Source organism: Octopus sinensis, linkage group LG27 (genome assembly GCF_006345805.1).
Source record: "Octopus sinensis linkage group LG27, ASM634580v1, whole genome shotgun sequence".
Lineage (NCBI taxonomy): Eukaryota > Metazoa > Mollusca > Cephalopoda > Octopoda > Octopodidae > Octopus > Octopus sinensis.
In genome coordinates, this window is record NC_043023.1 from 4,631,474 (window position 1) to 4,649,228 (window position 17,755).

The 17,755-nt window shown below is 38.2% G+C and overlaps 1 protein-coding gene across 1 annotated transcript in view; it reads left to right on the plus strand.

The window, feature by feature from the left end:
• The window catches only part of LOC115225383 (general transcriptional corepressor trfA), a 30,874-nt gene extending 24,313 nt beyond the window's left edge, over positions 1–6,561 (plus strand). The window contains exons 6-7 of the mRNA XM_029796341.2: positions 913–1,785; positions 4,244–6,561. Coding sequence (XP_029652201.1) covers positions 913–1,785; positions 4,244–5,892 — 2,522 coding nt within the window. The 3' untranslated portion in view covers positions 5,893–6,561. The remainder of the gene's footprint in view (positions 1–912; positions 1,786–4,243) is intronic.
• The last annotated feature ends 11,194 nt before the right edge of the window (positions 6,562–17,755 follow it).

The following is a 17,755-nucleotide window of genomic DNA, read 5'->3' on the forward strand; positions in this document are numbered from 1 at the left end:
TGTGAGACTGTTGCAACACTGACACCAAGTGCCTGAGACATTTCTCTGACATTTTGACGTGGGTTTTTTCCAACAATTGCTTTCAATTGTTCATTGTCAAGACTGCATCACCTTCCTCTACCGTCCTTCATCTTCAAAGCTCTCATCACCACTACAGAATTTTTGAAGCTACCTTCATACTATGCAATCACTTGTGGACCCCTTTCCCCATGCTCTGTTGATATTGACAGCAGTTTGGGGAGGCATTGTGCCCAAAGCTTGAACTCATGCAAGGAAAGTAAGCAATGGTCCTCTTTTTGTCATGTTCGTAATTAAGGGCGCCTATGCTTCAAGAATGTTTTCCGTCTGAAAAAGTAGAAAATTAGTAAAGATCATACATCAATTATTAAGTATATTGAAATTCATCTAAAATATAATTAAAATACTATGATAGAATTGCGTTTCAAAACACAACACTTAGAGCAGGCATTATTTTCAGAACAGCCTAATACATGCTGTTATTTGTTATTTTCAGCAATAGTTCTCAACCATTTTTTACCTATGGACCCCTTTGTTTACTGTTTTATTCTGGTAGACGCCCCAACCCATAGCCATTCAATGTTTAAAAACTAGTTTCATATGCGCTGCTTTCAAAATTCCTATTTTGTTTCCACACATTAACTTGTATAGGTTGAACTATGTAATAAACCATCAGAGCAAGAAACCTAGCTGTTCCTTTCAATAAATCCATCTGAAGCAAAGCTTTTTTACAGACCTTTAAAATACTTCTGTAGATCTCCAATTTCCTATTTTGCTGGCATGAACCCCAGATGAGAACCACTGATTTAGAATGTTTGTGTGGTTATTGTTAAATATGTTTATTTTATTTTAATTAATTAGTTATTTTTAATTAATGAATGTTTCTATTGACAGGAGATCCTGATGAACCTGAAGCTGTGTTTGGAGGGTCACGTTTGGCTCCTGGTGCTATCATTGGCATTGTTATTGCTGTGCTTCTACTCATAGCCTTTGCCTTTGCACTCTGCTACATGTATAATACAGGAATATTAACAGGCAAGCGGCGCCGACATAACAGATCCAAGAGCCTGACTAAAGTACCACTAGGTACCAATGGATCGATGGCAAGTGTGGTAACTGCTGGGTCAGAGTCAGTTTTGGGACAGGAAAAGACAAATGCACAAATCAGAAGTGATGGGGGAGGGCACGTGAACCGTGCATACAATACCCTTGTGTTGAATTCCATGTTGGCAACATCTCAGGGAAAGGGGAGATCAGATGGAGAAGGTAATGTTAAATTGGGCCGGAGTATTAGTAGAGGTAGCAGTATAAATATTGCAGACAGGCCAGCTTTGACCCCACCTCATACTACTGGCAAGCAATACAATAAATATCACAGCTCAGATGAACAGGAACCAGATGCTGAGTACCTGGAACCAGTGAGCCATAGACGTTCTGGACGGCTGAACACTGTGACCTTTGACACAAAGCCAAGTCACTTTGAAAGAAGCTTTAATGGAGGTCTCTCACAACAACAACAAAGCCCTCATGGTTCACACAGAGGGTCGGGGTCAAGGTCACAGGCACGCCCTAACACTGACCGGCACAGTGGACGAAGCGCAACGTCATACAATGAGATACAACAGCTGCCTGACTTGTTTGTCAATGACCCAGAGAGCAAGGCCCAACACTCACAGAAGTCACGGTCCCCACGGGATTCCAGCAGAGACCAGTCTCCAAAGCGACGGACTCCTTCCTACCGCTACAATCCCTCCACTGACAACAACAGTAAGTTGAGTCACATTTTTGTTCTTGTTACATCCATTTATATACATGCATGCATATATATATATATATATATATACACACACACACACACATACTTATTGTTATATTTGGGGATGGTCATACTTTTACCAATTAACCACAAGCATTATATATTTGTCTTCACTTTAGCTTTATTTTTATTCATATTTTAATGTCCTTTGTCTGAAATCTTTCATAATACATACAGTAACCTCTTCAGCAACACTCCAACCTTACAGAAAGGCAGAGACACATGGAATGGAGGGTCACAGAACAAAAGAGTTTGGGCAAAGGGCACTAAAATAAGAATAAAGATAGAGTGGAAGTGATGAACAAGTATATAGTGTTTGTAGTTAATTGGCAAAAATATGACCAACCCCAAATATAACATTATATATATATATATATATATATATATATATATATATAAGTATATTTGTATCTAAATTTTGTATGACTCTATTATTCTTTCTATTCTTTCCTTCTTTCCATCAGCCCTTTCACACTTCATTCCACTTCTCTCACTTTTCCTGGCCTTCTCTTCATGCTCACTTTCCCTCTTTCACTTCACTGAGTCTCTTTCATTTTTTTTTCTCATCCCTCCTTAATCCTTCTATCCCTTTGATTCTACCTCTCTCTCTCTCTTCTATCCCCACGTGACCAGTGGTCAGCCAGGCCTGACCTTTCTTTCTTGGTTCAACTACCATCCGTGCAACATCTATATTCCTCCCTGTGCCTGTTAAATCTTGTTTCTACCGTAAGGCTTTACTTCCACACACGCCAGCTTAATTTAATTCATCCTTAGTCGAAAGACACCTGTTGTTATGCCCTGTTAATTGCATTTGTATTTGTGTGACATTTCTGTTTTTTTCTGTCCTTGTTTCCATATGCATTTGCTGCTTTCTTCCAAGGAATCTAATGCTCTTTTTCCTTGGGGCTCGCCAGATTGGAACAATCTCGAGTATAACCAGCCAAAATTGCAAAGATAATCTGGAACTCAACTGAGGATAGAAAACTCCGAATGACCCATCCTTGTTTTCTTTGTATCGTCTGTCTAGATGTTTTGCGCTCTTGTCCCATTTTTGTATTTATTTATATATATATATATATATATATATATATATATATATATATATATATATATATATATAAATATGTCTGTGTTTGTCCCCCCTCCATCACTTAACAACCGATGTTGGTGTGTTTATGTCCCCATAACTTAGCGGTTTGGTAAAAAAGACCGATAGAATAAGTACTAGGCTTACAAAGAATAAGTCTTGGGGTCAGTTTGTTCCACTATAGGCGGTGCTCCAACTTGGCCAGAGTCAAATGATTGAAACATATAAAGGAATAAAAGAATATATATGTTTGTTTAGATAGATATATACATATGTATGTGTGTATATATATATATATATATATATATATTTATATATATATGTCTGTGTGTTAATACCATCGATATAGTTGAACAACAATAGAGCCATCAATATAGGCACTTGATGAACAGGAAGAATAAGTGCTCAACACCACATCAGTGGATAAATATTCTTTATTTGTGGGTTAACTAGGCTACCATTGGCTTCATGTTATTAAGGTATATTACTTAACAATTATCAAGCTTATTGGGGGAATGATAATTGTTAAGAGCTATATTTCTCCCTCTCTCTCTCTCTCTCTCTTTCTCTCTCTCTCTCTCTCTCTCTCCCTGTCATCCTCCCTTTCTCATTCACTCCCCCCACTCTCTCTTGCATCTACCAAACTGAAGACAAATTCTGAATTCCTGAACCTACCACAGCACAGTGTAACAAAATCTGTTTTTTTCTCTCTTTGGTCAGTAAGTTTTATTTCCTCTTTGATTCTATTTAGAAACCAAAGGAAATCGCTACTTTGCTTTTGTTAGCTAGACTTCAGTGTTTTGAAACTGACCTAATTTTCTTTACATTTCAGACTGATTCAGTGAATTGCTGAAGCACAAATCTCATTATAGCAAATATTCTATTCAATACCACAGATTTGCTTGCTTGTCATTTGCTTGACTATAATCACTTGAGCATGTCCCTTAGTGACTGACAATATGTGCATCTCTGATCATGAGCAGGTACAGTGGGGGCACATTATAGCCATGTGTTGAAAGGGATTCTTTGGGGGTTTGAATAAATGTAACATAAGCTTCATACTTTTTAGGGGTCAGCAAATAGGGAATAACAGTTGCTACCCTGGGACAGAAATTGTGTTATTTATGGATTTTCTATTTTTTTTCTTTCTTTATATTATAATGGTTTCTGATATTAGTACAATTAGTACAAAGTAGCAATTTTGAGGGGATAATGTTTGCTGATGTCATTGACCCCCTCTAATTACTGGTCCCTTACTTTTTTCACTCCTATTCATCTTTTTTATTTATATGTTTTTATTTTCTTTTCTTGTCTTTTAACAGAAAATGTCACAGAACCAGCAGAGAAAACTGGGGTCCAACAACATGATGATGGCCCCTTGTCAGAGATGAACAAAAATTCCAAACACAGGTCCAGTCATAATCAAAGCCCCACAACAAATGGTCCACAGGCAGATAATGTGGCCTATGCACAAATACGGCATAAGGCACCATCAGCTGAGTCAAGGGATCGCAATTCCACTGCAGAAAACAAGATCTCAGAGGATAAAGTTCCATCACGGGGCAACAACATCAATCGAGTTAGTATAACTGAAGAAGAACTTCAGGAAGAGATTCAAAAACGGCAGGAACAAAAACAAGAAAGGGAGAAACATCAGTCAAAGAATGGTTCTAATAGAGGAAGAAGTAGAGAGAGAGAGGATGGTAGGCGATATGGGGAAGATGAAGAAGATGAAGATGATTTGGAAGTCAAGCACTTCCACACACTTGCTGAAAATGGTAACTCAACCAGCATCGGCAATTCCTTTGACTTTGAAACAGGAGATGAGGAGCCACGACAGATGACCAACCCTGTTGTTAACAATACCTACATTAAAAAGTCCATGCAGGACCCCATGATGACAGCAACAGAGAAATCACAAACAAAACCATCTGGAAGACGAGATTCACATTCACAGTTTCAAGCCGATGAGGATGATGATGATATTCACTCTCGCCCTGTCCATCCGCATTTTGGTATTCCAGACCTTGTCCAGAATTCATCGCATCAGGACCAGAGTGATCCCTATTACAGCGGATTCCCAACAGCATTCAGTGAGATAATGTCTCGAACTGTCAATCCTAATCCAAATAAATCATTTGCATATGGTTACCATTCGCATTCTGACCCACACCGTGAAGACTCGGTCAGTGGAAAAGCAGCATGGTACATGGAATCGACACCAACCAAATCTGGACCAATCAATACAACAGCGTTTTTCATGCAGACTTCGCAACCCTCACAGAGGAATGAAGACTCACCTCAACACACCAATACACCACCTAGTGCATTTCGGACAGTGAATGGCATGGGTGGAAATAGGCTGCCCCCAGAATACACTTCTACTCCAGCTGATCCTTATGCACCTGCTGCATCTTCTTCCCCAAAGAGTGGCCATGGCCAGAGGGGCGAAGTAGTAAAACCGAAACCAAGATCTCGAAAGAGTTTGCCAAATAGATCTGGATCACCACCCAGGAGATTTCCATTGTCAGTCCCTGACCCCCATGCTATCGATGGAATATCAGCAATTGAACCAGGCCAACGGTCAGCAATGGTACGGTCAGGATTTGACCCAACAACTGGCTGCCAAACATCTCAGGTGATGTGGGCTGAGAAGGTTCCAGATCCAACAGACCCTGGCCCTAGCGACAACCCCAGCATAACAAGAAAAACAATCAATAGAATTACGACACGCAGCACCTATGACCGGCTGCCAGACAACCCTTTCCCCTTGCTTGCGCAAATGCATGCTGACCCATCAGAGCCCTCATTCCTTTCCCCATCTGCCAATTTCCAAGGAGGCATCGGACTCTTGCCTCGTCCAGAGGAGATATCTTTCTACACCCAGAATGGTGGTGGTACAGCAGCCCCTGTCATACATGAAGCACCCAACCGGAACCAGTACATCAAAGACAAAATCAGTTATGCTTGACCAAAGCAGCAGCAACAGCTAACCACAGCAATGGTTGACCAACAATAGAGCCGTCAACATAGGCACTTGAACTGCTAGATATGACATCCAAACAACCCTCAAATTAGGACACATTGGATAATGAGGTATGGTTTAAGATACATTCCAAAGGAAACGGTATGGTCACAGCTGGAATGTTTTTGATCTTAGGTCTAATGGACCGAGGGCTAAACAGTAACAACTGTAGCCACTAATACTAACTACTGTACAGTACATTAGATAATGTAGTCCTAGATACACTCTGCCTGAATGAAAGATATAACCAGGAATAATAACAAAACCACTAATACTAACTTCTATATTATACATTTGATGATGTAGTCCTAGATATATTATGTCTAAATAAGAGGGGATGGTCACAGCTGGAACATGTTTGATCATCAGTCAATTGGACCATGAATGACTTGGGGGTTAAACAACATCTATAACCACTTATACTAAATACTATATGATACATTTGATTACGTAGTCCAAGATATATTGTGTCTTAATAAAAGACATGATCATTGTAGCTGGAACATATTTGATCATAGGTTTGTTGAATCGGGACTGACATGGGACTAAACAAACACAAGGTGCTAATGTTTGACCACCAGAAATACAAATATATCTTCACATTCTTACATGTAAGCTCTTTCTCTCTCCTTGGACTCCATACAAACTCTAAATTCCACTACTGACCACAACAGTAGCACCACAATATCTAATCATAGTCTTTTCTTTGTCCCATTAATTTTTTATCTTTTACTTGTTTCAGTCACTGGGCTGTGGCCATGCTGGGGCACCACTTTGAAGAGTTGTAGTCAGACAACTCAATCCCAGTACTTAATTTTTCATTTGAAGTCTGGTACTTAATATGTCAATCTCTTTGCTAAATGTCTAAGTTATGGGGATGTAAACAAACCAACACTAGTTGTGAAGCAGTCTGATGGGACAAACACAGAAACAAACACACATACACATGGCCTAGTGGTTAGGGTGTTGCACTCAAGATTGTAAAATCGTAGTTTCCATTCCCAGACTAGGCTGTACATTGTGTTCTTGAGCAAAACACTTGACCTCACTTTACTTTGCAATCATTTCAACCTCTGACATGTAGCACACCTGTGTACCTATTTAGGTTCTGAGGATTTGATGGAGGAGGAGAGCTAATGTACAGCACAAGCTATAAGCAAATCATTTGTGCAGGTTGTTCAGTAAGATGCCGTGGAACTCTCATCCATCATCTAACAATGGCAGGATCCATAATAATAATAATAATAATATATATATATATAGTAGTAGTAACAGAAAAGAGGAATTTCGATTATCCCCACGTGGTGAGTTGTAATGTATATAAGAAATTAAAAAAGGAAAATACGCACATTTACATAGTTTTAATATAATTTTTAATATATCAACCGGTTTCGCTATCGCTATTCATGATATTATGTTTTACTTATTTGAATATATATTTTTTCTGAAGAAGAAATTTCATCACACACAACATGGAAAAATTTCTTCTTCAGAAAAAATATATATTCAAATAAGTAAAACATAATATCATGAATAGTGATAGCGAAACCGGTTGATATATTAAAAATTATATTAAAACTATGTAAGTGTGCATATTTTCCTTTTTTAATTTCTTATATATGTAGATATATTAATTGAAGCATACAGTATTATATATCCATTATGGCTCTTACCAATTGGTTTCACACTAGGGGCCCAATGGAGTGTAAGGTCTGATTATTTACTCTGTGCTCATGTGAGGTAGCCATTTTGGAATGAAATATGGCAACTGTTCTCTATCTACATGCGTGCATGCATGTGTGTGTGTGTGTGCGTATGTATATATATATATATAAAAGACAACTACAATTGTATGGAGCACCTAGGATTACTATATATATAGTAATAGTATAGCATGGAAGGTGGATGTTAAATGATAATGATGATTATATATATATATATAAATATGATTTTTTCTGTTTGGTTGCCAGCAGCTCCAAAAATTCAAGTTTACCAAAAATTTTTTAATTTGGCACAATAATACTCTTGCCCAAACTGAGTTGCTGGAGTTATTTAATTTTTTCCAGAAAAATGTTTTTAAAAAGTCATAGAGGTGTAGCGGCACAAGCAGTCACTGCCATATTGGATGAGATCTTGCGGCAGCCATTGCCATCTCCAAGACTGGGACAAGACCTCACCTTCATTCATTTGCCATGTACAAAATCACAATGAGGCTTGCGATAGCAAGCTGTATATAAGGGCAAAACAGATTGAGATTCTTTCTCTCTTTTGTTGCCTCTCCTTTCCGCCTCTTAGCAGCAGCACTTGCTGAGCACACTCCATTGGCAGGGCCTGTCTGTATGTTGTACCTCCTGAGGCAATGTGTCCGCACTAACGGAGCTACTATACAACACACACAGCTAAAGATGGTTGCTGAGAGCAGCACACTTCACCTATCCTGTGAAACCTGTAAATAAAGCAGTTGTAAATTGCATTTGTACTTTAAGTCATCTCTCTTCGCCTGCCAGAAGCCTGAACTACACGAAGAACAAAAAGAGATAATGGAAGAAGGTGATATTCTCCCAATATTGTAAACCTTGCCATCCATTATAGAAGTTTAAAGTTTGATCATTTTCACCCAGTCAGGAAACAGGATTTGGAAGCTGTCATTTTGTGCATGACTGCACATTTTGTTGTCAACATCCTGAAAATAGCACATGTTGTCAATATTTGTAAACAGCACGTGTTATGTCTCTGGTAATTTTCTTTCATGTAAATAAAGGTTTATGTTAATTTCAAAGAGAAAACCAGTTAGTTTTAAATCTCTGGGCAAGATGTTGGCAAACAAACTTTAATTTAAAAGATTTATCAGAAAAATTTTATTTAGCTGTTATTTTCAGCACATCTCACAACCACCTCAATGCTCAATGACAAAAAGAAATGAATAAACAACACTGATGTCAACACATGCTTCCTTTCAGACTTTTCAAAGACTGTTACTATGGCAACATGCAAAAGAGTTCTCATGTTACTATCGAAACAGACATGGCTTACGATTGGCTAAAATTACCAAAATTTTCAAACTTTAATTACTAATAACTCTTTATTATTGATTTATAACGAAAATTACTTTCACATCATTAATTAGCCTATAAAAGTGTATCATTACACTGAATATAAAATCAATTCAAACAGAAAATTGTTACTGGCAGCCACTGGCAACCAAACAGAAAAGATCCATATATATATATATATATATATAACAAATTTATAATAAAGGAGAACAGAGCTTTATATCCAATTTTATTCAGCAGTGAATTACTTCTTTTCGTTTCTGCAGCAGCTAATGCACACCTATTATTAATTGTCACATTTTCAGGGTGGAGTCAACTACATTGTTCAGATAGAATCTAAATTAAATACAAGTCAGGCCAAAATAGAAATACACATAGTGATGTCTAAAAACAAATTGCCTAACTGTCCAAGGAATTTTGGCAGTCTGTGGACAGAGACCGGCCTTAAATGATGAGTAGTAGTGTTAATGCTTAGTATCAGGTTACCTTAAATATGTTTTTTACTGTTATTACAATCCCTCTCCTTAGTATTGCTACTTCTATTATTATTATTATTATTGTTGTTGTTAATATTGTTAGTAATGAGCTAGGAGTGGCTCTGTGGTAAGTAGCTTGTTTACCAGCCACACGGTTCCGGGTTCAGTCCCACTGCATGACACCTTGGGCAAGTGTCTTCTACTATTGCCTTGGGCCAACCAAAGCCTTGACGGAAACTGAAAGAAGCCCGTCGTATGTATGTGTGTGTTTGTGTGTCTGTGTTTGTCCCCCCAACATTACTTGACAACCAATGTTGGTGTGTTTACGTCCCCGTAACTTAGCAGTTCAGCAAATGAGACTGATAGAATATGTACTAGGCTTACAAAGAATAAGTCCTGGTGGCGATTTGCTTGACTAAAGGCAGTGATCCAGCATGACCACTGAAACAAGTAAAAGAGTATATTATCAATTTTATTCCCAAATTGGGATCTGTACTATAATGGAGATAGCTGCTTATTAATTAGGTATGTAACAATTACTAAAAGTACTAAAAGAAACCGATATTAAAAGCTTGACCGTTTGGAAATATTTTTATAAATTCATGTTCTGAGAAATTGTCTATAATTTTCTCGACTAAAGGCGGTGCTCCAGAATGGCCGCAGTCAAATGACTGAAACAAGTAAAAGAGTATGCCGGTATAATTTTAAAGTGATTTTGTATTGAATGAATGCATGCTATTACACAAAATAGCTATATAACTTTGTTACGAGGTACACTTATCAATTTCCGGAGTTTGTTAAATGAATATTTTTGATAAAATGAAAATTCTTCAATATACTGGTATAATTTTTTTTTTAAATGAAGAAATGTTGGCATGGCTACTTGGAATGCTATAAACCTTACAATAATAACTATGTGATTGCACGCTAAACAAGATAGTTTTTAACATGCTTTCATTTGTATATATATATATATATATATATTATATATATATATAATAAGCGACTGAAAAAGAAAATTTAGCAGCAAAGACACAACAGCAGAAAGAAAGACAGGCAACTAAATCAGAGAAAAGCAGGGCAAAGCGACTGAAACAGATGCCTGAATATGCACAGAGACACAGACATGATTCTGTTTCTGCTGCACACGACTGACTGGTTAGGGTATCTCATCTTCATCTGTCTTTACATTCTGAGTTCAAATTCTGACAAGGTCGACTTTGCCTTTCTTCCTTTCATGGTCAATAAAATAAGTACCAATTGAGCTCTGAGGTCGATATATTCAGCTTACCCACTGCTCCGAAATTTCTGGCCTTGTACCAAAATTCGAAACCATTATTGTTATTATCAACATATGCATATCTTAATTTTTATTTTTTTTTAAATATCAAATTATTTTCTTCGTCTTTCTTCAACATCATTTTTTACATTTTTATCTAATTTTTTTATACATAAATAAAAATATATTTAGATATTTTTGGAAATAAAAGTAAAAATTAGATTTTTGTTTTCTCTTGGTGGTGGAAGTGATGTGTTACTTGGTTCACATGAATATTGCTGGGATACAGTTTTTGTGATGGTTGCTGGTTGAATTTGCCAAAGGCTCCGTGTTATAATTTGACAACAAGAAAATATTTAAACATGATTTATTAACACCTAAAACCAAGGTGTTGCATAAAAAGCATTGGTGTGGGTGATGGCGCCACATCAAAAGCACCCAGTATACTCTGTAAAGTGGTTGGCATTAGGAAGGGCATCCAGCTGAAGGAACCAAACCAAAACAGACTATGGGACCTGGTAAGGACCCTGGCCTTACCAGGTCCTGTTAAGTCATCCAACCCATGTCAGCATGGAAAATAGACAGGAAAATTACTATTTTTAAATCTCACAACAAGAGATATCCAGCAACAGTACTTTGTAGTAAAGATTGTTTGCCAATATAACATGGCAGTCCTGGTTTAGGACGAATGTTGCTGTAATTTAGCCCCAGGAGACATCGTCTCCAGCTGGCTGTACAACATGATCTGTGTCCTTATATTTTCCCTTGTTCGAAAATATAAGGACACAGATCATGTTGCATAGCTAACTGGAGACGATGTCTCGTGGGTCTAAATTACAGCAACATTCGTCCTAAACCAGGACTGCCATGTTATGTTGGCAAACAATCTTTACTACATGTAAAATGGACATTGAATGTTTTTGTTGTTCTTGTTGATGTTGATGACAACGATAATGCACAAGTCATATGAAGTTGGTGATGCTTTACAAATCTACACACAGAGCGTGCAAGATGAAAGAAATATAATGCAACATATTAAGTAACTGAACATCCAAATTGACCCCTGGGGCTGGATTAAACACAAGGAATCTATGTATCCATGTGCTGCTGCTTGTCAGCCACTATGGTTACACGTCAGTTTAAGCATGCAGTCATTATAACAACTACAAAAGAGAGTGCATTTCAAACTACCACCAAGAACACTGCAATTTGGTGCCGAAAAGGACTTTATAACCCTTGAAGGGAAATGTTTTAGAGCCTTCCAGAATCATCTTTCACACGATGTATGGTTTCTGATTGATCAACAACTTAGCTGCTCACATGATCAAGCTATGTGGGGAAGAATCTTCTTAATGTGGACCCAACAGAGAGACCAGCTATCAGAGTTGATAGTATCATGATTGAGAAGATAATTAAGTATATGAAGACTGGAAAAGCCATCAGGAATTACCACCGTGATGCTTAAAATATCTGGTGGAATGGGATACGGCCTAGTCACCCATATCTAGTTGTATTTTCCATGCTGAAGTTATACCAAATGAGTGCCATAGTTAAATATTGCAAAAATAAAGGTGCCTTAAGACAAAATTACAGAAGTATCAAATTATTGGACCAGGTCATGAAAATACAGAAAGGGTCATTGCATAATTAATTAGGAAGAGAGTTAACCCAGATGAGATGAAGTCTGGTTTTATGCCAGGGAAAAGCACGACAGATGCTATCTTCCGAGTAAGACAGTTGCTAGAGAAGCATTTAACAAAATACAAATTGCTGTACTTGGCATTTATTAACAAGGATAAAGCCTATGTCCCTAACTTCCTCATCTGGTGATTGTTGCAGAACCTACGGGTAGATGAGTGGCTTGTGTGAGCTGTTTAAACTATGTACAAGGATGCTGTCAGTAAGGTAAAAGTTGACAATGAGTATAACAACAAATTCAAATTGCAGGGAGGTGTTCATCAAGGATTGTTCTCAACCCTGTCTTGTTAATCACTGTCCCCCAGGCCATAACAGAGGAATTCAAGACTGATTGCTCTTGGGAGCTCCTATTCATTGATGACCTTGTTCTCATAACTGAATCTCTACCAGAATTAAAGAAAAAATTTCAAGGGTGTGAAAGCAAGGACTTGGGATCCAAGAGCCTTAGAGTTGATTTAGTAAAGACCATAGTACTAGTAAATAGGAAAACAGACAAATTACTAATCCCTTCAGGGAAATGGTACTGTAGAAAATGTGTATGTAGAAATTCTATATGGTGTACTCTGTGTAAGCTATAAACATATAAGAAGTGCAGTGGAAGGTTAGCAGAGAAAGTAGTCTTCGTGTGTGGCAGATGTACAGGTACAATAAACACCAGGAATGTACAGGAAATAGATCTCCTCAAATGTCCTGGGGTTCCTTGGAGGTAGTAGATAGTTTTTGTTACCTAGGTGACCTAATTAGTAGTGGAGGAGTTTGCTCTGAAAGCATGTTTGCTAGAATAAGAACCACTAAGGCAAAGTTCAAAGAGCTGCTATCATTGTTGGTTACAAAGGGCCTCTCCCACGGCTATGCTATAAGGCAGTGAAACACATGTTGTGACTGCAGAGGACATGTAAAAGCCTGAAAGAAATGAAGTCAGCATGCTCCACTAAATGTGCCGTGTATTCATGTAGGACAAAGTGTAAATGTTTTGTGAGAAAAATTGGGTATAAGAGGCATCAGAAGTAGTGTGCAAGAGAAAAGACTGTGCTGATATGGTTATGTGATGCATGTGGAAGAGGACAGCTGCATAAAGAAGTGCCAATCCCTAAATGTGGAGGGAACATGTGGAAGAAGTAGACCCAGGAAGATACAAGAGCGGTGAAACGATCCTCAGATGTTGAGCCTCACAGAGATGACAAAGGACAAGACAATTGAGGAATTGCTGTACTTGAGACGACCCACCCAGGTAAATTAAATCAAGGACATAGAGGCATATATCCTTGACCCCATCTCCCACCACAAACCATCTTCCCTCCACCTCCTACTATGCTCTCCATTACGAATTTAGTGTACAGGTAGTTCACCAAGGATTGATTCTCACCCCCCCCCCCACTTCTTGTTTATCATTTCCCTTTAGGCCATAACAAAGGAATTTAAAATTGGTTGCCCCTAGGAGCAACTCTACACTGGTGACCTGGTTCTTTTGCTGAATCTCTAGCAGAATTTGATCACTACATGTGATGCCTTTTCTACCCAAGTGTTCTGAATCATGTCCCTATTAGATCCCTTCCCCACAACATAATCCTCCTAATATCCCCTCCCTCTACCAGTGCCCACTCATTACATCACCGCCCCCCTCCACACACACACACACTTCTAGCTCCTATGTTCCTTTCTTGTGAACTCATCCACCCATCCACTCACCTTCTCCAGGCCCCTGTCCCCACCCTGTTACATCTTCACCATTTCCTCTCCTCCCTCTCTCTCTCTTCTCTCCATCTGTTCTGTTCCTCAATACCACTCCCCTTCCTTTGATGGGGTTTGTCCTGCAAGTTACCCAGTGACTTTATCGGAGCTGATGTCACATAAAAAGCACCCAGTACATTCTGTAAAGTGGTTGGTGCTAGGAAGGACATCAAACTGTAGGGATCATGCCAAAGATGATACTTGGAGCTTGATGCAGTCTTCTGACTTGCCAGTGTTCATGTCAAAGCCATCCAACCCATGCCAACATGGAAAATAGGCATAAAAATGACGATGATGATGATGATGATATTTTCAGCAGCTGCTGCTGTTGCTGGGAGGATTTTCATTTCCTTCCAATATATATTGCATTTTTCAATACAGCACATCCATATAAGAGATGTTTTCTTTGGATGAATACTGCAGTAAATTTGCCTTTCAACCATGTATTTACATTTAGTATAATACAGAGAAGGCTGTTTTAATGCTTCAATATGTATTCAGCTAACCCATGCTAGCATAGGAAAACACACAGGAACACCAACTGTACTAACCCATGCCCCCCCCCCCACTCCACCCTGTGCCAAGCTTCCATTTTCCTCAACAATCTTTATACAAACACAAACACACAGTTTCTTAAATACAGTCATCTCCACTACCATCAACAGCACCACTGCCAGCAACACCATCATCACTACCACCACAACCACTACCATCAGCACCACCACCACCATGCCCACTACCACTGTCACCCACCCCTGCTGCTATCACCCCCACTACCCCCATCACTACATCAACCACCATCACAACTAAAACTATAAACCACCACCAAATTACACTATGTCTACTGCTGCTACTATGGCAATATTGAGATAAACTGAGGTCAGCAGAGGTCACAACAAGGTCAAGATGTCAGCTCAAGTACTTCAGTGTTTGATTATAGTGTAATAGCAACCTCTCTTCTAACAATCTTCACAGTTGTCTTGATAGACTCACAGACAGACATATTCTACTTTTTACTTGTTTCTGTCATTGGACTGGGGCATTGAAGAATTTTTAGTCAAATGAATCAACCCTATTAAACCTGATACACATTTTATCAATGCCATCAGCCAAACTGCTAAGTTAGTGCAATGTAAACAAACCAACACCACTTGTCAAGCATTGAAGAGGAAAACAAATACAGACACAAGGACACACACACACACACACACACACCACACATACATACACATGTATAGGCACAGGCATGGCTGTGTGATAAGAAGCTTGCTTCCCAACCACATGGTTCTGGGTTTAGTCCCACTGTGTGCAATCTCGGGCAACTGTCTTCTACTATAGCCTCAGACTGACCAAAGTTTTGTGAGGAGATTTCATAGACAGAAACTGAAAGAAGCACACTGTGTAAATATATATATATAATACAATGTACATTTAAACACATTAAGAGGTATCCATCATAGGACTCCCTTACGCAAGAAGGAACAGCTAAAGTCCAAACCACTAATTAGGGATGAAAAATAAAAACATTTACCATCTATTTCCTGGACCATGGTTTGACTTTTTTTAGCAAATAAAATAATTTGCCAGGTGAAGTCTTCATCAACAGGTATGCCAAGATTAAACATATAAGTACGAGGTGAATCCAGCATGTGCCTCTTACTTATCTTTATTACCCTGATATTATTAATTATGTATTACTCTGATATTATTAATTATGTATAATGATTTCTGGAAAATAGTTCAAAGAAATTACCGGCATTTTTTTTTTTTTTGCTGTCGATAAAAAACTGCGCTTGCGTGGTGGATTTGAAAAATTATAATATATATGCAAGAGGCACATGCTGGATTTGCCTCTTATTTCTGTTGTATTTGAAATAATTGAATAATTTATATCCTAATGTGAACAACATTTCACATCTGCAACTTTCCATCTTTACAGCCACAATAGTGGAAAGGTGTGTCAGTGTGTGTTGACTGACATAACGAACAGCTAGAGGTGAAAGTCTTGACAAAAAAATGAGGTGGCAGGTTCAAGGTTATATAAAAATACACATTTACCATTCAATTACCAATTAATAATTATTGCAGCAGTTACAAAGTTGCAAGGTATTTACCATTAAATTAGCAGTTCATACATGTGCTTTTATTTGGTTAATTTGCTTATATTTGGTTAATTTGCTTATATTTGGTTAATTTGTACTGCATACAAAAATAAAAACATGCTACACACATACAACTGCTTACAATAATAGAGATTACTGTAGAATTTCTTCTATGTTCATAATTTTTGGCTTACTATATTGAAAAAATATGTCACCAAGGAAAAGACGTAATCTCTCTAGAAACAAGTAAAGGACAATTGTAGAAAAGCAAAGGTGAGAGTCTGAAGAGAGAAAGGAGATGAGACTTCCTCAAGATCAGCAAACACATGCTGCAGCACATCAAATGGAGTCTCAAGAGAGAAGTGAGATGTGACTTTCCCAAGATTGGTAAGGGCATGCTGCAGCACCTAATGCTGAATCATTAAAACAACATTTTAATGAATAGACATTCATCCAATGGAATAGCTCTCAGAAACAGACTACATGCAAATTCTTTCTTCACACCTCTTGGAACTGCAGTTAACTTGAACTTTGAATGTTGAACATTTAACGTTGGTATAAATCCACATTCAACCATCTCCTTAGATGCACCAAATGATGTCATTTGAAATGCAGAGTTGTATTGTCTGATATTATTCAGAAAATCCTTTGACTGGCTGGAAGTGCCTCCCAGAGGATCTATAAGAGGTTTAGGAGGAGCTGGTGGTGCTGGCAATGTTACCTTACTGCCTGAGCAGTGCATGCCATTAGTTTCATTCAGAAATTTTCAAGCTTTGCAGAGATGACAATTTGAGTTTAGCACACCAATTTGGACAAAATTATCCTTTTTATAGGAATGGGATGGTTCAGTCCCACTGTCTGATGTCTTGGGAAAGTGTCTTCTATTACAGCCTCAGGTTGACCAAATCCTTGTGAGTGGATTCGGTAGACTGAAAGAAGCCCATCATGTATGTGTGTGTGTGTATCTTTGTGTCTATGTATGAGTACCCCTCTACTGCTTGACAACCAGTATGCAATTGTTAGATACTTGATATTTCAATGTAGTTAGAAGCAAACTTGTGACAAGACAGGTTGTATTTAGTGTGCTTGGGATCACCCTGAAAATGAACCGAAACAAACATTATCAACAGCCTCATGCTTTTTTATTTTAGGAAAAGCAAGAAAGTAGTGAAAATCTGCAGGAAGATATCTGCTGTGTATGAAGAGGATGCTGTTACAGAATGTGTGTGCCAGAAGTGGTTTGCAAGGTTTTAATTAAGAAATTTTGGGATTGAAGATGCACTTCTTTCTGGAGCAATAAAATGAACGAGTTAGTCAACACTAACCCCCCTCTTCCCCCCAATTATATGACCAAGATGATCACAGATATTCTTCTTTTGTCTTAACTGAGTGTTGAAAATCATCTCCATCACCTTGGTTGAGCCAGCAAGTTCAGTGTTTTGGTCCCACAGGAGTTGAATGAGGCTAACC